Here is a 26,917-nt window from a genome sequence, read left to right on the forward strand (position 1 = left end):
CTGCAGGCTGCAGGGGAAGGGGTCCCATTCACCGCTGAATCTTGGAGCGCGCGAGCGTGTTCGGCGTTCATGTTATTTAAGAGAGGCGTAGCGCCGTTGTTTTTGAAGACTTTGTACTCACCGCAGAGAACTGCAGCGACACGACCGCATTCTATGTGATAGCCGGCGCCAAACTGTGCCACGCGTCATCCCGCACGTGGCCTTGTGGGAGCCTCAGTTTTTTGTTGTTGTAAAATATCTCTCCGATCCGAAACAGGACACGAATCCAACCAATCACCTAAGAGGAAAACTACTTCCGAAGGTTTTCGCGGTTGCGCGGCACAAGCTCTCCCACGTGCACGAATCGGAGCGGCATGAAGAAGCTCGCGGCACCCGGCGGCGCGAAACGTCGGGACCATCACACCGAAATGCGCGTGGCACGAACCAAAATAACCACGTTTTGGACAGCTGAACAGCGCACCCGCGAATACCCGCGCACAGCAGTCAACCTGCTCGTGTTTGTGCCAAGTCGCTTTTTCTTTAAAAAAATATTAACATAAATCCATGCCTGGAAATAGTTTCAGTTAACGACGCGTTTCGAATGCATGCAACGGTGCTTCGCCACAAACTTGGCACACGTTTGGCACAAATTTGTCCCTCCGCCACAAACTTGTGGTGGATGAGTCCTGAAAGCCTTGCCCACCTGTCCTGGTTTTCCCAGGATCATCCTCTTTTTTGAGGTGGCGGTCCTGCAATATCTGTAAGTCTTCCCGGAACGTGAAGCATTAAACACCCCGTTTTTTTTTTTGTCAGTTAGATGTAGTTCTCTCTTCCCACGATAAGACCCAGTTTTTCTGTACCTCTAGAGGTGGGCAACCCTACGAGAATTGCCACTTGAAATCAATAGGAGGCAGGCTTGCAGCGAAAGACCACGGGTTTCCCCACTGTTAAAAGATGAAATGTGTGTATGTTGAACTTCTTTCGCACCGTACGTAGCCAACCGCCTTAATCGGAGGTGCGGGGGAAGGACAACAAAATGTGATGACGTATCAGCGTGCGTGCACGCCACTGGCGGTGACACAAAACTAAACCTTTACGCTTTCAACCGGAGCGAGACGCTCTTTCAAATTGCGTTGCAGTACTCCTCCGCTCATCTTCGGATACCCCCCCCACCCCATCCTCCCTACCCCACCCCGGCCTCGCATCCTGAGTTTGGCGGAAAAAAGCGGAGAAGTTAAAAAGGGAAATAAACAGAGACATACAAAAAACGTATGCATGTACAGTGCCTTCTTAGAGACGGCGGTCAGTTTGTGCATCATTCATTTCCTTCCTTCAGCAGATGGACATCTCATCGCCTCCCCCGCCACCACCCACCGAAGGTCCAGCGGAGGGAGCTTCAGTTGCTCGATGCCGACTCTGCAAAGACAGAGGAGAGATTTGCGTTGTCGACTGAGAATGATTCCGCTAAATGACATGGAACAAAAGCTGATGAGTGTGTGAAAAAAAAACAAAGCGTTTACAGACGCACGTTTGTAATTACGCTGAGAGACGAATGGAGACACGCGTGCGTTGCGGAGCTTACAGGGACTCCTCTAATTACGAAAATTCGACTTACGAACTTTCAGAGATATGAACAAACCTGTCCGTATGTCCAGTTGCCTGTTCGGACCGAGAGTTGTAAGATCAACCGCCGCGCAATAGACGGATGTGGTGCCATCAACATCTGCAGAACGTGAAGAACCAGTGGCATCAACATCTGCAGAACGTGAAGAACCAGTGGCATCAACATCTGCAGAACATGAAGAACCAGTGGCATCTACATCTGCAGAACGTGAAGAACCAGTGGCATCTACATCTGCAGGACGTGAAGAACCAGTGGCATCTACATCTGCAGAACGTGAAGAACCAGTGGCATCTAAATCTGCAGAACATGAAAAACCAGTGGCATCTACATCTGCAGAACGTGAAGAACCAGTGGCATCTACATCTACAGAACGTGAAGAACCAGTGGCATCTACATCTGCAGAACATGAAGAACCAGCGGCATCTACATCTGCAGAACGTGAAGAACAAGCGGCATCTACATTTGCAGAACGTGAAGAACCAGTGGCATCTACATCTGCAGAACGTGAAAAACCAGTGGCATCTACATCTGCAGAACGTGAAGAACCAGTGGCATCTACATCTGCAGAACGTGAAGAACCAGTGGCATCTACATCTGCAGAACGTGAAGAACCAGTGGCATCTACATCTGCAGAACGTGAAGAACCAGTGGCATCTACATCTGCAGAACGTGAAGAACCAGTGGCATCAACATCTGCAGAACGTGAAGAACCAGTGGCATCTACATCAGTAGAACATGAAGAACCAGTGGCATCTACATCTGCAGAACGTGAAGAACCAGTGGCATCTACATCTGCAGAATGTGAAGAACCAGCGGCATCTACATCTGCAGAACGTGAAGAACCAGTGGCATCTACATCTGCAGAACGTGAAGAACCAGTGGCATCTACATCTGCAGAACGTGAAGAACCAGTGGCATCTACAGAACGTGAAGAACCAGTGGCATCTACATCTGCAGAACATGAAGAACCAGTGGCATCTACATCTGCAGAACGTGAAGAACCAGTGGCATCTCCATCTACAGAACGTGAAGAACCAGTGGCATCTACATCTGCAGAACGTGAAGAACCAGTGGTATCTACATCTACAGAACATGAAGAACCAGTGGCATCTACATCTACAGAACATGAAGAACCAGTGGCATCTACGTCTACAGAACGTGAAGAACCAGTGGCATCTACATCTGCAGAACGTGAAGAACCGGTGGCATCTCCATCTACAGAACGTGAAGAACCAGTGGCATCTACATCTGCAGAACGTGAAGAACCAGTGGTATCTACATCTACAGAACATGAAGAACCAGTGGTATCTACATCTATAGAACATGAAGAACCAGTGGCATCTACATCTACAGAACACGAAGAACCAGTGGTATCTACATCTATAAAACGTGAAGAACCAGTGGCATCTACATCTACAGAACATGAAGAACCAGTGGCATCTATGTCTACAGGAGATTATACGACTTTCCCCGTGTTTAGTGTACACGCCGTACAACATGTTTGGAATTGACAGGAGTGAGGTTGGACTTATAAACAAATCGACTTCCGAACAGACCTCTGGAACATAACTCGTTCGTAATTAGAGGAGTCTCTGTAATCTAAACAATCTAAATGCATGGGAGGTTTTTTGGGGGGGTTTTGACAATCGGCTATTGGGCCAACGTGCATACAGTAGAAGCCCTCTTAACGACGGTAATTGGTTCCACGAAACCGGCCGTTAAGTGATTTGCTTGTTAAGCGAGCATACACTACACTATACACGACACTATACACTACACATTGGGCTCTATGGAGGCCCGTCGTCAAGCGATTAGTCGTGAACAGGGGTGGCCGTTAAGAGGGGTTTTCCTGTACTCACCGGAGTGCGGGAAGCCCTCCCCGGAGCTGCTGAGCGACTGGCAGGACTTGGAGTCGACGCCGGGAGACTTGAAGTGAGAGCCCGGGACGAGGCCTTCCCGGAGTGAAACACTGCTCCTCACCAGCCTGCACAAAGACGAAGATCCCCCGTGTAGCCTTGAGCAGACTGTTGGGGCACGTGTTGTTAGCGAGCACCTATGAAGGCCGGCATGGCAAACGAGGGAGTGGGTGGCCAACACCACGCCCGACCGCCTTTGTCTCTTTGGTGGTGATCTTTACACGTCGCACCAGGTACTCATTTGAGGCTGAGTCGGCCTAGGGGAGGCCCAGGACCGGCTCAGATAATCGCCACTGGTGTTGGCCGTGAGTGGGAATTGAACTCGGGTATCCGGGTTTGTAGTGCAGCATGCTAACCGCTATATAAAGATAAAGACAAATATCCCCCATATAGCCTAACAGGTTGTTAGGGCAAGTGCTGTTAGTGAGCACCTATGAAGGCCGGCACGGCACACGAGGGAGTTGGGTGGCCAGCACCACGCCCGACCGCCTTTGTCTCCCCAGTGGTGATGTTTTTACACACCGCACCAGGTACTCATTTGAAGTTAGGGGAGGCCCATGACCGGTTTAGATAATCGCCACTGGTGTTGGCCGTGAGCGGGAATCAAACTCGGGTGGCTGGGTACATAGGGCAGTGCGCCCACCGCTACACTACCACTCCCCACACGAATGCACACACACTCGGACGCACAAAACACACACGGACACACCAAAATACAAAAGACACACACACAGACGTGTGCACATGCACGGATGCACCGTGCACACAGACACGCCGCACACACGCATGGACACGCCGCACACACGGCACCAAGTTCAGTGGCCTTTGGTGGGACACATTGTGAGAAGCTACGATGGTCAACAGCCGAGACTGACTTTTGAGGGACAACCAAGGGTGGCAACTCATCCGACAGGACACACACTGTGAGAGATGGAGCTATGGAATCAGCTCGAGTGTAGATGGCTAGGTGGATTGTTGCATCACAGGATTGTGGGAAATGGTGACAGATTTCGAAGGGCCTTGATCCAGCAGCGGGTAGATCACGGCTGGTGACGATGATAACGATTGTATTTCATTTAATTTAGCGAATGCTGTTGCACATGACTCTTACAGGCGCAACAATAATGATTTTCTTTTTAATGTGGAAACGTATTTATCGTAATTAATTGATCACTCGTGAGGAAGACCGCACCAGTATCCCTCGCTGTCCTCCTTCAGCAGAATGATGCCTTCCCCCTTCTTCAAGGTGATCTCTTCTGCCGTCTGAGCCTCATAGTCCCCTGGAGCCGTGTACTGCGCGGGACAAACACAGGGCACCTCGGCCTCAGCAGAACATCGACATGACGTCTACATTACAGGGTTGTTTCGGGTTACGTCGCGTGAATATGTAAGTGTGTCGTTAAACCCGCCACCACCCGACACAGCCCATTAGTTAGGGTTTGTCACGTAAACGAAACGTGGCAATTCGTTACGAGTTCAACACGCCGGTTTGTGTGTTGGTGAGTAAACCCACAACATTTTACCATTCGAGCACCGTGACGTTTCGCCGGTAATTACAACCAGCATCATCAGGCGACAGCCAGAGTTGTGGAGAAATCCTCCTGTTTTGGTCCTAAATAGCGGGATACATATTTACGCGATCTTACCCCCAAAAACACCCGTCTATTACGGATATTGTTGGTCGCCAAAGCCCGCGCGTTAAACATCACGTCCGTTTCCTTAAAACCTTAAAACGTCCCCCTTTTATCCCCTTACTTTAGATATTTCCCCCCCCCCCCCACCCTTCCCTCCCCATTTAAACTCTCGCGCTGCCGCTCGCAGACCCCACCTGGGTGGGCCAGTGAGCCCAATTCCTCTCCCTTCCTGAAAACCCAGGAGCACTGAGCCCCCCGGGGCTTCTGCCCGTGGAACTTGTGTGCCCCCCAAATTTCCTGCGTGGTCACCGTTTGTGCTTCGTAACGGAGTTAACGCCGCGTGACGATAATAACAACAACAACAAAACTAAACAATTATTTTACTTCACCGGGTAAAGCCACCACTGAGCTGTAACGCCTCGACCTGGCCCTCGCAAACAAGTGGCGGCGGCGGCGCTTACGACGTCGACAACGCAAACGAACGCACGTGCGTCAACCTCACTGCTGCCTTGAGCCTATCTGTGTACAGGAGGTGGACACGGGGAGGTGGGCACGAGGGGGTGGACATGGGAAGGCTCGGGTGGTTGGCCTACCTGCGAGGTGGACTGCTCGTCCTCGGCTTCGGACGAGTTGATCAGCTCATCGGCGCTTGACCAGCCCGCGTCGTAGTCCTCGTTGTTGTCCACCGTGGGCGCCGGCTTGGGCAGCCAGTCCCCTGTGGGGGGTGAGCGGGTGACTGGGTTCAGGGCGACGCCGGTGTCAGCACGCCGCCCCGCGTGCGATCTGCGCAGCGCGGCGGTTAGCGCTGAGCCGCGCTACGAAACTGGCGGACCGAGTTCGATTCCCGCTCACGGCCAATGATCTGGACCGGTCGTGGGCCTCCCCTAGGTCGACTCGGTCTCAAATGAGTAGCGGGTGCTGTGTGTAAGCTTTGCCACTGGGGAGATCAAGGCGGCCGGGCGTGGTTTTCGCCACACACCCCTCATGTGCCGTGCCAGCTTTCATAGGCGCTACTCGCTAACAACACTTGCGCCAATAGTCTGTTAAAGGCTATATGGGGGATCTTTGTCTTTTTGTTTTTGTGTGTACATGAGGAGCGATGCTCACAGCAATGAGTGGAGCGCTGAGCGGCTAAAATACAGCGAGTTGGCACAGTGGGGGCACAGCTGGTGCATCGGCAAGTCATCTCAGTCTGCCACTCCATGGCATCTGCTGGGTCTATCCCGTCACCTCCTGGCAGCGATCCTTCGACACTTCACGTGGCCTCAAAGTGCACCTAACCTGGCACGGGCGCCGTAGTAACATCACCGTCACTTAGTGGCGAATGGCGGGTATTTGTATTGGTGTGTGCATGTTGAACTTCTTTCGCACCATACGTAGCGAACGAGCTGATTTCATCGCTGCACCTCCCCGGGGGGCGTCCACTCAGGTGCGGTCCATTCAGTGGCTGCCACTCCGTAACTATCCTTGAAACATCGGCTCCGTCAATCCTTCTAACCATGACCCATCTTGGCCAGGACCCGCTCATCATTTCTTAACAATGTGAATTATGTCATTGACTGCAGTTTGCTTTCTAACCACGTGTTTGTCTCTCTGTCCCTCAATGTAACTAACTAGTAAATATTTTGCTTATTTTACCAGGAAAGGCCCACTGAGAGATACGTACGTAAATATGTTGAACTTATTTTCTACCGCACGTAGCCAACCATGCTAATCGGAGAGTGCGGAGGAAGGACAACAAACTAAGCACACAAGAAGGAGTTCTAAAGAAATGAGTTTTCAATCTAGATCGGTGTTCTTCATCGCAAGGCCCCGCGGGCCAATGGCGGCCCTGGTGGCCTTTAGCGTGGCCCCTGGCGTGCGGCCCGGCGACAGTGCGCACCGTGTGAGAACACCCCTTGCAGGCGGTGCGGCGGCCCTCACAATGGTGTCTTATTGGTGACAGTGGCCCCCCTCTGAAAATTAGTGAAGAACACTCATTTACATGATTTAGAAGTGCATAGCTCCAGTAGCTTCCTAATATCGGAAGGAAGAGCGTTCCAGACGGCCGCAGAAGCGCATCTGAAAGCGCGCGACGCGGTGTCGACCGCGTTCATTCAACGGCCAGACAAAGCCGCTGCTGCTGCTGCTGCGGTGAGGATGGCCGAGGTTCACGTGATGGTTTACGCTCCTTGACGAGATCAGCGAGGTATCGTGGTTGATTTACGTCAAGCGCTTCGCGTGCGACGGGCGCGACCTCACAGCGCGTTCGTTCGACAACCAGAAGCCAACGCAGGTCGGCGAGTGCCGGACGAACCATGGTCGGACCGCGCGGCACCCGTGACGACGCACGTCCGATAATTTTTGTACGCGCCGCAGGTCCCAACGGACGCTCCGGTCATCGTCGACCGCAGTGACGTGGAAGCCGTCGGAACGCGACGTCAGCGGCGCAGTGGAACATCCAGGCTCGCCACGGCTCCGGCGCGGGTCGGGTTGTGCGAGTGGGGAAGGGGGGTGAATGTGTCACAGCGCCTGGTTCACCTGGCTGGATGTGGGACGTGGGAGACAGGTTCCCAGTGCTGAAGCACTTGGCCTTGTCGAGTGCGGAGATCAGCGGCTCTGCGGCTGCGAAGCGAGGACGGAGGCAGTGAGAGAAAAGAGTGAGAACGCCACAGGGTAGACGGGAAAAAAACACACGAAACAACTCGGATAGATTTTATTAACAATTCTACCCAAATTTTGTGTAATTGGATTTGTGCACGGCTGCTGATGATGCTACAATTTGCTGCTGCTGCTGCTGCTGCTGCCTGTGAAGATAACAAAGAAGGTGCTGCTTTTCCTGATGCTGCTGTTGCTGATGATGATGCTGCCGTTAAACACGATGCTACCGCTGCTGAAATTATGAGAACGAAGGTGATGCTGCTTCTGCTGCTGATGACAATGTTGCCGACGATGCTGACGATGCCGACGATGCCGACGATGATGACGATGCCGAGGATGCCGACGATGCTGACGATGATGACGATGCTGACGATGATGACGATGATGATGATGCTGACGATGATGACGATGCTGACGATGCCGACGATGCGGACGATGATGACGATGATGACGATGCTGACGATGATGACGATGCTGACGATGATGATGACGATGCTGACGATGATGACGATGCCGACGATGATGACGATGATGACGATGATGACGATGCCGACGATGCGGACGATGATGACGATGCTGACGATGATGACGATGCCGACGATGATGACGATGCTGATGATGCTGACGATGATGACGATGATGACGATGCTGACGATGATGACGATGCCGACGATGCCGACGATGATGACGATGCTGACGATGATGATGACGATGATGATGATGCTGACGATGATGACGATGATGACGATGCCGACGATGATGACGATGCTGATGATGCTGACGATGATGACGATGATGACGATGCCGACGATGCCGACGATGATGACGATGCTGACGATGATGATGACGATGCTGACGATGATGACGATGCTGACGATGCTGACGATGATGACGATGATGACAATGATGACGATGATGACGATGCTGACGATGATGACGATGATGACAATGCTGACGATGATGACGATGCTGACGATGATGACGATGATGATGATGATGACGTGACGATGCTGACGATGATGATGACGATGCTGACGATGATGACGATGCTGACGATGATGATGACGTGACGATGCCGACGATGCTGTCCTATCACCTCGGTAGCCCAGAGGAGTGGGGTCGCTCTTCACCTCGTGCCGTTTGGCCTTGGCCGGACTCGCAGGAGGCTCTGCGCTCGTCATCGGGCAGGGGACGAAGCAAGAGGCCTTTATCATCAACATCGGAGGCAAAGGACAAAGGTCACGAGGTGATCACGGCGAGTGCTGCTGGGCAGGCCAGAGGTCGGGCGGGAGGGGGGCAGTAATTTGTTCTGCGCATTCTCACACAAAAGAAGATCCCACAACGGACAATGCCTTCTTAGTCGCCAATTGTTTTTCAACCGGAATATCGAATTGGACTTGCGACCTGCGAAATTGCAGGCCCCGGTGTGCCACTAACCACCGCACCGCAGCAGCTACCCCAAAGGTTCGCAACGTGACCTTCACGCGGGCGAGTGAGTGAGTGTGTGAGTGAGTGAGTGTGTGAGTGAGTGAGTGTGTGAGTGAGTGAGTGTGTGTGTGAGTATGTGAGTGAGTGTGTGTGTGAGTCAGTATGTGAGTGAGTGTGTGAGTGAGTATGTGAGTGAGTGTGTGAGTGAGTGTGTGAGTGAGTATGTGCGTGAGTGAGTGTGTGAGTGAGTGAGTATGTGAGTGAGTGAGTGTGTGAGTGAGTATGTGCGTGAGTGAGTGAGTGTGTGAGTGAGTGAGTATGTGAGTGAGTGAGTGTGTGAGTGAGTGTGTGAGTGAGTGAGTGTGTGAGTGAGTGAGTGAGTGTGTGAGTGAGTGAGTGAGTGTGTGAGTGAGTGAGTGAGTGTGTGAGTGTGTGAGTGAGTGAGTGTGTGTGTGAGTATGTGAGTGAGTGAGTGTGTGAGTGAGTGAGTGTGTGAGTGAGTGAGTGTGTGAGTGTGTGAGTGAGTGAGTGTGTGTGTGAGTATGTGAGTGAGTGAGTGTGTGAGTGAGTGAGTGTGTGAGTGTGTGAGTGAGTGAGTGAGTGTGTGTGTGAGTATGTGAGTGAGTGTGTGTGTGAGTGAGTATGTGAGTGAGTGAGTGTGTGAGTGAGTGAGTGTGTGAGTGTGTGAGTGAGTGAGTGTGTGTGTGAGTATGTGAGTGAGTGTGTGTGTGAGTGAGTATGTGAGTGTGTGAGTGAGTGAGTGAGTGTGTGAGTATGTGAGTGAGTGAGTGTGTGAGTGAGTGAGTGTGTGAGTGTGTGAGTGAGTGTGTGTGTGAGCATGTGAGTGAGTGTGTGTGTGAGTGAGTATGTGAGTGTGTGAGTGAGTGTGTGAGTGAGTGTGTGAGTGAGTGAGTGTGTGAGTGAGTGTGTGATTGAGTGAGTGAGTGTGTGAGTGAGGGAGTGTGTGAGTGAGTGTGTGTGTGAGCATGTGAGTGAGTGTGTGTGTGAGTGAGTATGTGAGTGTGTGAGTGAGTGTGTGAGTGAGTGTGTGAGTGAGTGAGTTTGTGAGTGAGTGTGTGAGTGAGTGAGTGTGTGAGTGAGTGTGTGAGTGAGTGAGTGAGTGTGTGAGTGAGTGTGTGAGTGAGTGAGTGTGTGAGTGAGTGTGTGAGTGAGTGAGTGAGTGTGTGAGTGAGTGTGTGAGTGAGTGAGTGTGTGAGTGAGTGTGTGAGTGAGTGAGTGTGTGAGTGAGTGTGTGAGGGAGTGTGTGTGTGAGTGAGTATGTGAGTGAGTGAGTGAGTGTGTGAGTGTGTGAGTATGTGAGTGAGTGAGTGAGTGTGTGAGTGAGTGTGTGTGTGAGTGTGTGTGTGTGAGTGAGTGTGTGAGTGAGTGTGTGTGTGAGTGTGTGTGAGTGAGTGAGTGTGTGAGTGAGTGAGTGTGTGTGTGAGCCCAGCCACCACATGCCTAAACAGCTTTTGTTCGGCCGGATCGAGGGGGCTAAACGGGCGCGGCACGGGCTAGAGAAGAGATGGAGTGATGTGGTACAGGAGGACGTGGAGCTGAGTGGACTTGCCGATGACTGGTACCAGCGGTGTCAAGATCGGCCTCAGTGGAGGAGGCTCGTGAAGGACGCTGCTACTGGGCAGTTGGAGGCAGTCGCCCTCCAACAACAACGGAGGGCGGAGGAGCGACGCTCACAACAACGAGCGGAGCGCCGGGTGGCTAAAGCACAGCAAGTTGGCACAGTAGGGGGCACAGGTGGTGCATCAGCCAGTCATCTCGGTCATCTCGGTCAGTCGACCCGTGGCACCTGGGTCTGCCCCGTGACCTCCTGCCAGCGGGCGTTCGACACTTCACGTGGCCTCAGGGTGCACATGGCCTGGCACAAGCGTCGTGGTGACGTCACCGCCACTTAGTGGCGAATGGCGGTTGTTGTTGTTGTTGTGTGAGTGAGTGAGTGTGCACGTGGACGACGGTTTCGCTCAAACGGAAAGTGGGCGCGTGAACCGGATGTTACGGGGCCGTGGGTTCACCTTTACCCGATGGCTGGCGCTTCGGAGAGCACCCCAGAGCCGGGGCGGCCGAGTAGCGGCGATTCACACCGGACAGGTCAATCTGGGAGTCTACGAGGGGGTCAGGGGTCAAAGGAAATATGAGGGGGGGGGGGTCGAGGGGATGAGGGGATAAGGAGGAGAAGCGGTCAGGGTGAGGGGTCACGGAAGAGGTCAGCGCGGAGTCGAAGGAGGCGGCAGCAGCATTAATGGAGGGCGAGCGGAGTTAACGAGGTGTGGGAGCAGGGAGGAGAGGAGGGCAAAGGGCACGGGGGCAGGGGGGCTAAGAAATCGACGCGCGTGCGGTATTTTTGTTCTACTAAAGCGCAGTCTAGGGGTGCAGCGGTGCGGCGCTAGAATTCTAGGCAGCAATCCGACGCTCGCGGATCTACAACGTGGATCCGCTCTTCATTGAGGATAGGCACGACAGAGCTGGGAAGAGAGAAATCAGCAGAGTGTGAACAAAAAACGAGAATAGAATGAAGCAATCTTGATTATTTGAAGCCACGTGACTTTACCGAAAGAACCAAAGAGTTAAAAAATAAAGCAAGTTCAGCGTTTAGATATTCCTTCAACGTTTACAGAAACGCAAGATCCTTTCCCCAGTTTTTATTTCGGTTCTACTTTCCACTTCTTGTCCATTCAGGATTGTTTCCGAGAAGTGCGCGTGTCGCCGCATGTTCAAGAATGTTCCCGTGGAATGGGACATCACAGAACTACTTCTGCGACAGCGTCCTTGTCTTCACACGATTAAACTCAACTAAAAAAATGTTATTTGACCAGGTAAGGCCCACTGAGCTATGTACAGTAAAACCTTGGATTGCGAACATAATTCGTTCCGGAAACGTGTTTGTAATCCGAAGCACTCGTATATCAAAGCACTCGTACATCAGTTGTGATCACGTGACGCTGGGCAGACAAAGCGTATACGTACTACTCGTATTGCAAGACCTCGCTCGTTTATCAAGTTAATATTTATTTAAAGATTTTGCTCGTCTTGCAAAACACTCGCAGACCAAGTTACTCGCAATCCAAGGTTTTACTGCAGCACTTTTTCAGAAGGGACGTGGCGATCACAATTGATAGCTCAACGAAGTGGCCCATCATCGTGTGTGGAAATTTACAAATCCCATCAGCCACCACTGCCTTCTGGGAATTAATAATTTCAGCAGGATTGGTTCAACAAAAGCAAACTCTGTACTAGTTTTGACATTCAATATAAGATCAGCAGAGTCAGACTTGTTTGAACAAATGCCTGTGAACTTTCAGATGTGTATCTGTATCGGTGGGGAGATGTTAACTACCTTGCCTGGTATACAGGAGGTCGTGGATTCAATCCCGACCCTGACGCTTGTTGTACATTTGGAGTTTTCGTGTTCTCCCTGTGGTCATGTGAATTTCTCTCCAGTGCCTCCAATTTTTCCGTCAACATTTAGAATCAACATCAACCATTTAGAAGTATCCGGCTGCCGCTCTCCATTCCCACGTGATGATGAGAGCCACTTCGTTGGGCTATCATTACTGACAGCCACGTCGCTCCTGAAAAAGAGCTACAGTAAAACCTTGGATTGCGAGTAACTTGGTCTGCGAGTGTTTTGCAAGACGAGCAAAAAATGTAAGTAAATATTAATTTGATAAACGAGCGAGGTCTTGCAATACGAGTAGTACGTGTTTACGCTTTATCTGCCGAGCGTCACGTGATCACAACTGATGTACGAGTGCTTTGATATACGAGTGCTTTGGATTACAAACACGTTTCCGGAACGAATTATGCTCGCAATCCAAGGTTTTACTGTACATAGCTCAGTGGGCCCTTATCTGGTAAAATAAAATAAAAACCAAAAATAGTTTATAGTTTACAATAGTTATGGTGGTTGACACGCCACGGGTGGGGTGGCAGGGGGGTGTGTGCTGTGTTCTCACCTCTGGGAGCTCGCGCGCTGGGAATCGTGAATCTCTTGGACGCGTTGTCGAGGGCTGTGCGATCTTCATTTTGTTGTAAGCCACAGATGAGTTGGGTGGGGGGGGGAGGGTTAATTTGGGACATTGGATGGTGTGGAGACACATTGATAGGCGGTTAGCGCATGGCTGGGAGAATGACACGGACAAAGGTCCACCACATAGCCTTCACAGACGATTGGGGCAAGTGCTGTTAGCGTTTGTATGTAGAACTTCTTTCGCACCGTACGAAGCCAACCGTGTTAATCGCAGGCGCGTGGGAAGGACAACAAACTAAACACAAGTAGCACCTATGAAGGCCGGCACTGCGCACAAGGGGGTGGGTGACCAGCACCACGCTGGCCGCCTTTGTCTCCCCAGTGGCGATGTTTACACACCGCACCAGGTACTCATTTGAGACTGAGTCGATCGTGGGCTATAGGAAACTGTGTCGCATTTGTTGCACAGGGTTCTAACCACAACGCCACCACTTTCCGCTCCCACAGATTTTCACACGCACACAGAAACAAAGACGAGGATCCCCCGTGTAGTCTGAACAGACTGCCGGGACAAGTGCTGTTAGCGAGCACCTATGAAGACCGGCGCGGGACACGTGGGTGTGGGTGGCCAGCACCACACCGGCCGCCTTTGTCTCCCCAGTGGCGATGTTTACACACCGCGCCGGGTACTCATTTGAGACTGAGTCGATCGTGGGCTATAGGAAACTGTGTCGCATTTGTTGCACAGGGTTCTAACCACAATGCCACCACTTTCCGCTCCCACAGATTTTCACACGCACACAGAAACAAAGACGAAGATCCCCCGTGTAGTCTGAACAGACTGCCGGGACAAGTGCTGTTAGCGAGCACCTATGAAGACCGGCGCGGGACACATGGGTGTGGGTGGCCAGCACCACACCGGCCGCCTTTGTCTCCCCAGTGGCGATGTTTACACACTGCGCCGGGTACTCATTCTGAGGCTGAGTCACGCACACGCGCACACGCATTCACACGAGTCTCTGCCTAACCAGATCCACAAACATGCAACGCACAAGGGTGTCGCATCAGCAGGCACGGCGACGTTTAGACGCCGCTCACGGCGCACGCTCACCCGAGGCGCGCGCGTTTTTGCCGTCGTTGCTGTTGCGAATCGTCACAAGCTCCGAGTGGCTTTTCACTCGACTCCAACCGCTCTTCCGCTGGTTTCTGAATGAAAACAAAACAAAAACCAATGCGAACGATTCATTATTTATTACATTTACACTCACACACGGGGGGACGCAGGTAAATCGTACACAAAAACAAAGATCCCCCCCCCCCGTGTAGCCTGAACAGTGATGTTGGGGCAAGTGCCGTTATTGAGCAACTATGAAGGCCGGCACGGCACACGAGGGGGTGGGTGGCCAACACCACGCCCGGCCGTCTTTGTCTCCCCAGTGGTGACGTTTACACACCACACAAGGTGCTCATTTGAGGCCGAGTCGACCTAGGGGAGGCCCAGGACTGGTTCAGATAATCGTCACCGGTGTTGGCCATGAGCAGGAATCGAACTCGGGCCGCCGGGTTCATAGCGCAGCGCGCTAACCGCTACACCACCACCCCACATACACACACATCCATGTAGACACAGTATCACTTTCAATTTGATGGCTAGAACTTGAATCGTCGCGCTCAATTGTTGCACGACTATTCAGTCATCCAATGACGTTCTTTGAGCAGGTCAAACGAGCAACGGTTACGATGACAGAAATAATATTTCGCAAAACAGACAAGGGGATCGTCTTCGACGCTGTGGCGAATGCCGTGTCGCTGTTTCGGAATGTCACGGCACCCGTAGCAGCAGCAGCAGCAGTATCTACTCACCTTAGAGGGCTACTGGGTGTGCCGGTGCTCATGGGAGACTGGAAGGAAATGTCCGTGATCCTCTGCTGCAGCTGACTTGCCTCTGGAAGGCACGTGGCACAGAACAGCGTGGCGTCAAACTTTGGATTGCTCTCCAGACACGTCAAGGTGAGGAGTGTCCAAGCACACAAGGGACCCTACAACTCACTACTAATCGTAACAATAGACTGATTACCAATGTAGTATATAATTACAATAACCCCCCCTCCGCCTCAAATCATTGCACCTGATGAGTTAAATGATGACCCTGCTGCTGCTGCTCTATAAATTGGCACTTTAAAATTGAACTATCGCTACACGGGCAAGGATCAACGTTAAAAATAACTTAACGCAAATGCGGTTGTATCCAGCCCTCATCTTCTGCTTGGGAAATGTTTTGAAGGAAGGTTTAGGACGTTGAAAGGAGGAAAAGAAGGCTCCGTCAACTATTCCAATTCTTGTTCTAGGGAATATTTACAAGGAATTTAGATGATCGCTGATGAGCTGGAGCCACTGTACAAAGGGGCATAGCATCTGTTGGGGTTACTTGAGAGGAGCTCCCGTTGATGGCACAGAAATCCATAGACTCAAATACGTATGTATGTACTGTATGTACCTTGAACTTGTTTTTCACGAAATGTAGCGTCGTAAGTAGCCAACCCATAGATTTTAGTAGGTCTCTATGAAAGTCTACGGGGCTCTGTGAGAGTTTATTGGTCTCTGTGAGAGTCTACGGGTCTCTGTGTGAGTCTATGGGTCTCTGTGAGAGTCTATGGGTCTCTGTGTGAGTCTATGGGTCTCTGTGTGAGTCTATGGGTCTCTGTGCGAGTCTATGGGTCTCTGTGTGAGACTATACGTCTCTCTGTGAGTCTATGACTCTCTGTGAGAGTCAATGGGTCTCCGTGAGAGTCTACGGGTCTCTGTGAGAGTCTACCGGTCTCTGTGAGAGTCTATGGGTCTCTATGAAAGCCTACGGGTCTCTGTGAGAGTCTACGGGTCTCTGTGCATGTTGGTGTGTATTCGCTGACGGTGCAGCGTCTCGATGGGTGGAGGCGTTGGGTCACCTGGTGTCTCAGCGACACAGACCTGGGACCTGGGAGCCTGGGAGCCTGGGACCTGGGACCTGGGACTACCGTGAGGGACTCCCCACTCTGTGGGTCGTGGGGTCTGTACGATGGTGTTGTCACGCCGGTCAGTGTCGGGTTGGTGAAGGCCACTTTTGAGGCACCGGCCTGCACATGGCATGGAGTCTGCCAGCGGAGGGCCACAAATGTGATGTGTAGTCTCAAGTTTGAGTAAATGTGAGGTGTCATTTTTCGTATTTGGAAAAATTTTGACTGTTTGCGTTGGCACACAATGTGCCTACTCGTTTCGAAAGACGTCAGGGGGTCTTTAACGTCCTCTGTGCATTTATTGTTGACGCATATCACGGTAATAGCCAGGGCGGCCTGCCGGATTCGAACCGCGAACCTCTGCAACTAGCGACAATTTAAACTAAAAACTAAACAATTTTTATTTTACCAGGTAAGGTCTACTGAGCTATGTAGCACATGATAAGCCACGTCGCTCAACAAAGTGGCTTATCATGTCCACATTTATAGCAGACAAAGACTCTGAATGCGTGATGTTGATTCTTAACGTGGAGGGAAAAACCGGAGGACCCGGAGAAAAATCTACGGGACAAATGGGAGAGAGACATCCAAACTCAAAATACACAGCAGCAGGCATCAGGGTCGAGATCGAACCCGCGACATCCTGCGCACCAGGCGAGGTAGTTAACATCTCCTAGCCACCGTGGCGCCCTCTATCGGCTCGTGTTGCGCCGCACTTTCATCGTTTCATCCAGCCTGACTGCGTCTGTGCGACATCTGACCTTTGCAGGCTTCCAGTTGACTTGTCAGGACCTTTCTGATCTCATGCACCCAAGCCGTCTTCACTTCCACTGAGGATGCCTGAAACAAATAAGGAAACACATATATATATATATAAATATCAATATACAGAGCAAACAAAAAATCAGGGGTACATAAGAACGATTACAAAACAACCACTCACAATATTTGTCATTAACTCTACCTCGCCTGATAATTGGTTTTTTACCCTTTTATCTGGCAACAAACCTGACACCTTTTTTACAAGGAGTCATGTTTGCATAGAGCACAATACCTGCAGTCATAATGCAAACAAAAAAAAATGTTTTTTGTCTGCATTATGACTGCAGGTACTGCAGGTATTGTGGTCTATGCAAACATGACTCCTTGTAAAAAAAAAAGTGTCAGTTTTTTTGCCAGATAAAAGGGTAAAAAAAAACAATTATAATGTTTTTTTTAACTGGCAAATGAGGTTCCAATGGTGTGAATGTCTACCTCGCCTGTTGCAAAGATGTGGTGTGCTGTGCAAATTTGTTAAGCCGGCCTAAATAATACTGCGCGTGCATTAACAATAAAGTATTAAAATATATAAAATATACGCCGACGGATTCACAGCGGACGTTCAAGATTCCCTGACGTCGTTTCGAGAACAAACCCCAAAAAAAACCGCGAACACTGCGCGCCGGGGCGTCATGGTACGAATTTATTATTTTGCCAAAGTTTAAAAGGTGACCGAAAAATATTTAGCGTGCGGCAACGTCGCCCCCTAGTGCACATTTACTGCAGCGCTCCGCCCGTCTCGAAACGTGATAGAGCCCCCATCGTGAGAGGCTTGCCGCGACAAACAACTGCCGCACGCGCTAAGGGGCCGTCCATAAATGACGTCACGCGATTTTGGACGATTTTTGACCCCCCCCACCCTCGTCACACGGCGTCACAAAAAGTCAGACCCCCTCCTCAAATATGACGTCACAAAGCTCTGCCCCCCATCCCCCCCAAAACCATATTTCCATTTTGAAAATAAAACATGCTTCAAATCGTCTTGGTTCTTTCGGTAAAGTCAAGTAGAAGGGAAATATTTTTTTATTTTACTTTGAATTTTATGTTTATTTATTTAATTTTATTAAGTTTATGTTTTCTTATTTTTTTATTTCTCTTCTACGTGCCTTTACCGAAAGAACCAAGAAGATGAATCCCTGCAGTCACGAAAGCTTTAAATCGAAAAAATGCTTCAAATCGCTTTAAACTATTGTCATTGTAGTGCGTATTTAATGTGGCGCTGCACTCTGATGTTGTAGGAGTGTTATAACAATGAGTGTTGTTATAACAATTCTATATTTATTTAAAGTTGCGCATTTTTACGTGACGTCACATTTCTCAACCCCCCCCCCCTCGTCACATATCGTCACAAATGTCTGACCCCCCCCCCCCCAGGTGCGTGACGTCATTTATGGACGGCCCCTAAAAGGTGCCGATGATTTGGTTTGCTTTGGATGGATGAAGACAAATGTATTGAAACATCGATAAATAATAGGTAAGGTAGAACAGGGCACATAATGTAGGATGAACAACAGGGCCATTTAAAGTTTGTTGTTATTAATCTAGATTCGAAGCTTTCGTGACTGCACGAATTACTCTCTGCACGTGTGTCTTTGTGTGTGTGTCTCTCTCTGTATGTGTGTCTTTGTGTGTGTGTCTCTCTCTGTATGTGTGTCTGCCTATGCTGTTCCCGTGTCTGTGCTTTATCATTCATTCTGACCTGATAATGGTTGCTTGTGTTGCAACCGAAACGTCGCATTCTATTGCTCTTTGATTTTATTTTCTACGTGACTTTACCGAAAGAACCAAAGTGTGTTGTTATTGTTGTTGTTTGGAGATAAAGAAAAACCAGAAGCAACTGAAAAGGGAGGAAGACCTCAAAGAGAATCATAAGAGATTGATGCCACAAAGACTGGTGCCACAATCGGTGCCACAAAGATAATTAATTGGTGCCACGAAGAGAATCATAAGAGATTGGTGCCACAAAGATGTGGCAACTCCTTGAGCAACTGGCACGAGACGAAACTGGAAGCAAATGACGAAATGTGCAGCGGATGCCGACGGACCATGGCGGTGATGATGATGATGATGAGGCAAACATAAATGGGCACCAGATTTCATAATTCGTCAAGGGACCCAGTCTATGCTTGAGCAACGTGCCACACATCCGCCACGGTGCGTGCGGAAATGTACACGAACTCATCACCGCGCTGTTGCGGAGCATGATGGGTAAAAGAAAATGAAGCCAAACTCCAAAAATGCATCTCAATGCGGGGCGGGGGGGGGGGGGCGGGATACTATCCGCGGCTCCTATAAACCGCTAAAAATTAAAATAAAAACTTCTGCAGGATTAAATTAGAACGTAATGTGCTCTTACGTGACTTGCGTCTGCGTGATTTATCTGAACGAGCAGCTTGCGTCACGACTGTGGCGGTGTTCGCGCAACCTCTTGCCGATTTCAAGGAAGGCAGAAGGCCACAGTGACATCGGTGACATCGGTGACATCGTGTGCCCGACTCTAACGTCAACTCTTAGGTTTTTTCGGTAAAGTCACGTAGGTAAAAATAAATAAAATATAATAGAAATAATAATAATAGAAATAAAATAATAAATCACGACGTTTCGGAGGCAACACAAGTCTCCGTCATCAGGTGGGACCATCACAGCTGAATTTACTGTATTAATTTATTTCTATTATTATTTCTATTACATTTTATTTATTTTTACCTACGTGACTTTACCGAAAAAACCTAAGAGAATGAATCCTTGCAGTCACGAAAGCTTCAAATCTAGAATCTAACGTCAACGTCGTTTTTTCATTATGCAACCTCCACAATAGTTATGTGCCGCCACGTATCAAGTAAAATACGTTCTTTTCGTTGACCTATTGGCTTTGCAGACTGATATTATCCAGCAGCATTTGCACAACATATGCTAATCATGGGGCAGAGAGCCCGAATGTCCCCCTTCGTTAAGTCCTGGATGTGCCCGTCTGGGATTTTTTGCTCGTGGAGTTTCTGTCCCTCCCCTCTGCACCCCCTCACCCCTGTACTGGGACCAGTGTTTTGTACTGGGCTGCTTTGTGTTGAGTCGCAATAAAAAAAAACACGTGCTAATTACGATTTTTTTTTTATGTAGTACTCTCTAGACCAGGGGTGGGGAACGTCCGGCCCGCGGGCCGTATGAGGCCCGCGAAATCATTTGGGTCTGGCCCTGCCAAGGCAACCGCAGGCGGGACTCGAATTTCAATAAATCTAGGAGCAAACCTGGAAAAGCAGTTGCGAGTAGCAACATCATCATCAATACCAGCTAACATCGCACGCCTCACCAAAGAGAAGCAATTCTAGCCATCACTTTAGGGGTGAGTTAATTAAATGTTTGACCAAATATAACGGGCTAATTTTAAAGTTGATAATTTTGTATGGCCCGCGAATGATGTTATAAATATCCAAATGGCCCTTGGCAGAAAAAAGGTTCCCCACCCCTGCTCTAGACCAAGGAAACTCAGAGCGCTCTTTTCATCTCAAACATTTGCAATGGCACCCCCCAGTGGAGGGTGATGGATAACACGGTGGCTCGGAGATGTTAACTACCCCGTCTGGTACACAGGAGGTCGCGGGTTCAACCCTGACCCGGACGCCTGCTGTATATTTTGAGTTTGCGTGTTCCACCTCCCTGTGGTCATGTGGATTTTTCTCCGGGTCCTCCGGCTTTTCCCTCCGCAATTTTGAATCATGCGCTCAGAGTATTTGGCTGCTATAAATGTCCACTTAATAAGCCACTTAATGGAGCCATCGTTTGTGGCCAGGCCAATTCTGAAAAAGAGCTACATAGCTCAGTGGGCCTTACCTGCTAAAATAAAAAGTAAAATTACGTAAATTTAGTTTAGATTCAGTTCCTGGCCTGCAATCTGGAGACGATTTCTACGAGTAATCCCAATTCCGTGACCCGCAATTTTCGAAGATGGCAAATTTGAACCATGGTACCAGCAAACAATGACCTCCTCTTTGCGAATGATATCAGGGGACCTTTAAAGCCCACTATGATGCAGACGACGCACACTTGTGGGTGAATCCACTCGTGATAACAACCAGGGCAGCCGTCTGGATTTCAACCGCAGCAAGTGCCGCACGCGCCGTTGCTGGGACCACCTCACCGCCCCACGACTGCTTTTTACACAAAACACGGCCCACTCATTGAGACGGACATGGGCGCTCTTGCCAATGACATCCAGCAAAAGCAGCAGCAATTGTTCAACCAGCCTGACTGCTGATGCGACCCAGAAGGCGGAAATCGGTCAATGGTTTGCTCGCCTAAATCCAATGCTGCAGGATAATATTGTTTTTCCGCAAAGCCAGTAGGCTGATTGTGAAAGACTATGGGTAACAAATAAAGAACGTTTTTTGGGTTAGATCACGTAAATAAATGTTTCGTTAAACTCGCCACCACCCGACACAGCTGACTAGTGAGGGTTGTCACGTAAACAGAACGTGGCCAATTCGTCACTAGTACAGCACACCGGTGTGTTGGAGAGCCAAGCCACAACATTTACAATCTGACTACGATACATTTAGATATTTACGCGATCCTACCCCAAAAAAAACCTCTATTATTAATAATATTGGTCGCAAAAGCCTACGTTACGTGTTAAACCAAATAAAGAACGATCAGACAAACACCATTTTCGCAACGTAAAAAAAAACCGCTTGTTTATGATTTAGTTGCGTGCGGTTATTAACGGTCGTGACACGTGATTTAGGGTTAGGAGCTTCACCTGTATTGTGTAGACCTCCTCACGCCCATTGTAGCTGACCTCAAACTTCTTCTGATCGCCCTTGGCCACCTCAGTGATGCCCACTCCATCCATCTGCGGGTGGGAAAGCGAAGGGACACCGGTGTTTTGAATCAACGCCGTCAGCCATGATCAATCCACTGCCGGATGAAGGCCTCCCCCAAGCCGGCGCCGCCTCTCACAATCCTGCGACGCTGAAATCGGCGCAGCACGAACTTATCTCTCGTCGCGCAGTCACCCTCGGTGGAGGTTTATACGTCCTTGCCACGCACCTACGATTAGCACCGTTGGCTATGTACGGCGCGAAAGAAGCTCGGCACGCGGTTACACCTCGTAATTTCGGTATTTGATCATTAGTAATTGGGGATATCTCGGCACGGCTGCGCTTTCGGCAGATACTGTGTATTAGTAATTCGCCATGAGCCGAATTGCCATACCGAATGGTCCACGACCAAAACAACGACTCGGTTTAAGTTACAATTTAGTGATAAAGTGAACATACAAGTACAGTCAGTGCATACTAAGTGCATTAAGGCCCCACTCCACAACCTCTGTCACCTACCACGTGGAAACTACCACATCCTCCTTCTTCGCCTGCTGTGTTGGTCACTCATGGTAAGCGTTTACTTTTTTCTAGGAATAATTTTTGGAAAACAAGTTTTAGATGTTTTTAATTGGGGCAGGAGGCACTGGGCAGTACTATTGTACATAATTCGGAATATTGGATGCTTCGGCCAGGCCAGAGCCCCATATGTGTCGAATTAACAATTAATCTTCTTGGTTCTTTCGGTAAAGTCACGTAGAAGGGAAATAATAAAATAATAAAAATAAAACATAATAAAATCATTCTCACGACGTTTCGGCCACAACGCAAGCAGCCGTCCTCAGGTGAAGAACAGGTCTGTCGGAAAGTCTTTCCGAAAGAACCAAGAAGATGAATCCCTGCAGTTACGAAAGCTTTAAATCGAGAATTAACAATTGTTTACTGCGTATACAGAAGATCTGTCATTTAGCCAGGCGTGGTACTGGCCACAGCACCCCAGCCTGTGCCGTGATGGCCTTCATAGGTGCTCGCTATCAGCACGTGCCCCAAAGAATTTCTACGGACATTCTTTGTCTCTGTAATTGTGAGCAACTGTGAAGGTCAGTACGGCGCAAGAGGAGACGGTGGGACCAGTTGCACGGCTGGCGACCTTTCGTCTTCCCAGTGCTGACGCTCACACATCACAGCAGGTGCTCATTTTGGGCTGAAACGACGACCGCTCCAGATAATCATCACATCGTCGCCGTGCGGACCGCGAGCGGAAATCGAACTCGGAAATTCTGAATCAGAATCAAAATATATTGATGTGCGCTGGAGGAATACGGTGAGCTATAAAGCTTCTTGTCACAGATGTCCAGTGGGGGCACGGGGTCAGAACGTTTCAACAACAAACAATACCAAAACACGATATGAGTGCAACGTATAGAAAAAGTAAACAAATCGTTTACCAATATATTTTCGAATAATAAAACAACATATGTATACAAATAATTGCCGGTGTCTGTATCACGGCGCGCTAACCGCTGTTGTTGTTGTTGTTGCCGCTCACCACACGCGAACACACCCTCGCACGCACGCACACGCACGCACACAGGCACGCACACACACACGCACGCACCTTCAAGGCGTGCTTGAAGCTGTAGGAAGGCGCCTTCTCGTACCCCTCCCCCGTCTCCTCGCGGCGCTTGCAGAAGAGCAGCAGCTTGGGGTAGAGGAAGAGGTGGCGCTGCATGGGCTTGAAGCGCGCCAGCTCCTTCACCTTGCTGTGGCCCTTGCGGCTCTCGGCCCACACGCTGAACGCGCCCTGCATGAGCAGCCGCCCGAGGTCTCGGACGTCTCCCTGTGGGCGACGACGTCAATGACGACGGGACACGTTCAGGATGCGTCCCCTCGAAGCAGAGGTCGCAACCGGGTACCCGATACCCGTACCCTACCCGATACCCGGCTACCCGTACCCGGCCGGGTACGGGTATGGGTAGCCGTTTGCGACCCTGGTGCGGCCGGGTAGGCCGTGAGTTACTGGTGAGTAACCGTTTGTCACTCATTTCGGGTAAGGTACGGGTAGGGAACGGCTAACCGTACCCGGCCAGATACGGGTACCCATTTGCGACCCTGGTGCGGCCGGGTACGGGTAAGGAATCAAAACCCGTTTGCGACCTCTGCCTCGAAGAGGTCGTAGAAGCGCAGAGCGAAACGATCGCGGATGAGCCGCTGGACGCCTGTGGCGGAAGATCTCCGTAGCTCGTCGGATCCCTCCAGGATGGAATGAATGTTCTGAGAATATTGATTCATCCTTGAGGAATCCGCTCTTTTGCCACAGAAGTCCAGTGGGGGCAGGTAAGAACATCGCAATAACAATACAAAGACACAATAGTAACGCAAAGTTCAAGTAAGGTAAACGACTTCTTGGTTCTTTCGGTAAAGTTACGTAGAAGGGAAATAATAAAAGAATAAAATATGACTTAGTAAAATATTTAATATTATTAAGTGACGTAGAAGGGAAATAATAAAATAAACAAAATAAAACATAGTAAAATAAAATATTTTATTATGTTTTATTTTTATTATTTTATTATTTCCCTTCTACGTGACTTTACTGAAAGAACCAAGAAGATTAATCCCTGCAGTAACGAAAGCTTTAAATCGAAATTTAAGGTAAACAAATCACCCAAACACACGCAAATACAACACTAAATCATCCCCATCATACCAGGCAAAGCCCCACTGAGGAATTAACGTCTTTTTCAAATGCGACCTGGCCACAAATGATAGCTCAAAGAAGTGGCTTATCATTTGGACATTTATAGCAGCAAAACAATTGTTTAAACGCACGTTTAGATGAGAACGCAGATGGCCGATAAGGCATGGGGAGGTAGGCCTTCATCCAGCAGTGAATTGATGCAGGGCTGTGAAGCAAGATTTTTCAATTTTCCGTGCAATGCAATCGTCATGAATTATCAGCCCGTCGTTGCCATTATCATTGGATGGATCATCTATCGTCGGTTGTTTGGCGCCTGTACCAAGTGTCATGGATATGAACATCTCACCACGGTAGCGATGTTAACTCCCTCGCCTGGTACGCAGGAGGTTGTGGCTTTAATAACGACCCTGACACCCGCACATTTGGAGTCTGCATGTTCTCCCTGCGGTCGTGTGGATGTTTCTCCGGGTGCTCCGGTTTTGCCCTCCGTATTAAGAATCAACATCGCGCGTTCAGAGTATTTGGCTGCTATAACTTCCCACACGATAAGCCACTTCGCTGAGCCATCATTTGTTAAAGCCAGATCTCATCTGAAAAAGAGCTACATCGTTCAGTGGGGCCGTACCTGCTCAAATATAACATTGTTTAGTCTAAATTTTGATTGAAAGCTTTTGTGACTGCAGGGATTCATCTTCTTGGTTCTTTCGGTAAAGTCACTTAGAAGGAAAATAATAAAATAATAAAAATAAAACATAATAAAATAATTCTCAAGACGTTTCGGCCACAACGCAAGCAGCCGTCCTCAGGTGGAGAACAGGTCTGTCGAGAAGGCAGAGTCTAGTTGTATTAAGAACGTCTTGAGTAATGAACTCGTCGACGCGATGTCTAAACAAAGTGGTTCATCAGATGGACCGGTAACGCGGCTCAGCGGTCGCACGCTCGCCTCTCGTTGCAAAGGTTCACGGTTCGAATCCAGCGGCCTCCCCGATTAACACTGCTGCGGCGGGGACGAATCAACCGATTAAAAACACCACGCGCCGTTCACTCCACAGCGGACGTTCAAAGATCCCGCGACGTCATTCGCGAAGAGTAGGACGCCCTGTGCTCGCGTTGTGGTCCGATTACGCGACGTTTAAAAATGTACCCGCAAGTTACTCGAATGGAACACACGGGGCAACCATCGGCCCCTTCTTGGGAACGCCTGGCAGAACCCGCCTGAAGCATGAGCAAACATCCATGAACATTTTTTAAAAATAATAATCATATTTCTAGATTTAAAGCATTCGTGACTGCAAGGATTCATCTTCTTGGGTTTTTGCAGTAAAGTCACGCAGGTAAAATATAAAAATAAAATAAAAATCAGTACTTGATACAGCGAGCGTGCTGTGACGGTTCCACCTGAAGACGGAGGCTTGTGTTGCCTCCGAAACGTCGTGGAAATATATTTATTTATTTATTTTAATTTTTTTGCCTACGTGACTTTACCGAAAAAACCCAAGAATAGAATAATCAGATATCGCCGGTGTAAACGATTATGAAACTGCAGTCCCCCCGTCTGCATTGTTTGCCACTTGCATATGCGGGAACCTTCTGGACCGAGAGTTTCTGAAACGCGCATCCTTCTCCTTTAAAGATTTCAAACTCGGAAGCACAAAATTCTTCGTCTGTGTCATCAATGTACGCACACGCGTCCCTCTACACACTGCAGGCGTGTCCAGTACGTGTGCACTAATGGGCACTTGCGCACACGCACGGACAGACTGCAACCAACGCGTCGTGGTTTTACAGGTAGTCCTCTACTTGCGATGGAGATGCGTTACGACGACCCCATCGTAAGTCAAAAATATCGTAAGTCGAAGATGGCCTAGCCTACCCAGGAATCTTAAAGAATGGTGATAATTTAGCAAAACAGAGCAATTTACAGTACCGTACTGTATAAACTATATAACATTTCAATTTAAAGCTTTCGTGACTGCAGGGATTCATCTTCTTGGTTCTTTCGGTAAAGTCACTTAGAATGGAAATAATAAAATAATAAAAATAAAACATTATCATTATTTTATTATGTTTAATAATAAAAATAAAACATAACAATTTTATTATGTTTAATAATAAAAATAAAAATTATTTTATTATGTTTTATTTTTATTATTTTATTATTTCCATTCTACGTGACTTTACCGAAAGAACCAAGAAGATATATAATATTTGTATTTATTAATTACAATACTGTATTGCACAGTAAAATGTAAACTAAAAAACAAGGTAAATTCTGAGCCTACCTATATGAACTGCAATTTAGTAGAACGTTTTTTCAGGCAACAATCCTGTCTGCTATAAAAAACTTTTAACATGCATTGAACGTATCGTATCGTGGTAACCCT

The 26,917-nt window shown here is 49.1% G+C and overlaps 1 protein-coding gene across 1 annotated transcript in view; it reads right to left on the reverse strand.

Moving 5' to 3' along the window:
- Positions 1-1,416: 1,416 nt before the first annotated feature.
- Positions 1,417-26,917, reverse strand: part of LOC144734426 (guanine nucleotide exchange factor DBS-like) — a 209,555-nt gene continuing 184,054 nt past the window's right edge. The window contains exons 22-34 of the mRNA XM_078616610.1: positions 23,451-23,672; positions 21,772-21,864; positions 16,961-17,039; positions 15,070-15,151; positions 14,318-14,412; positions 13,193-13,255; positions 11,252-11,341; positions 8,890-8,961; positions 7,674-7,757; positions 5,747-5,868; positions 4,712-4,812; positions 3,463-3,587; positions 1,417-1,735 (exon numbers count right to left, since the gene is read on the reverse strand). Coding sequence (XP_078472736.1) covers positions 1,572-1,735; positions 3,463-3,587; positions 4,712-4,812; positions 5,747-5,868; positions 7,674-7,757; positions 8,890-8,961; positions 11,252-11,341; positions 13,193-13,255; positions 14,318-14,412; positions 15,070-15,151; positions 16,961-17,039; positions 21,772-21,864; positions 23,451-23,672 — 1,392 coding nt within the window. The 3' untranslated portion in view covers positions 1,417-1,571. The remainder of the gene's footprint in view (positions 1,736-3,462; positions 3,588-4,711; positions 4,813-5,746; positions 5,869-7,673; positions 7,758-8,889; positions 8,962-11,251; positions 11,342-13,192; positions 13,256-14,317; positions 14,413-15,069; positions 15,152-16,960; positions 17,040-21,771; positions 21,865-23,450; positions 23,673-26,917) is intronic.

This window comes from Lampetra planeri, chromosome 51, assembly GCF_965212315.1.
Source record: "Lampetra planeri chromosome 51, kcLamPlan1.2.h2, whole genome shotgun sequence".
In the NCBI taxonomy this organism is placed as follows: domain Eukaryota; kingdom Metazoa; phylum Chordata; class Hyperoartia; order Petromyzontiformes; family Petromyzontidae; genus Lampetra; species Lampetra planeri.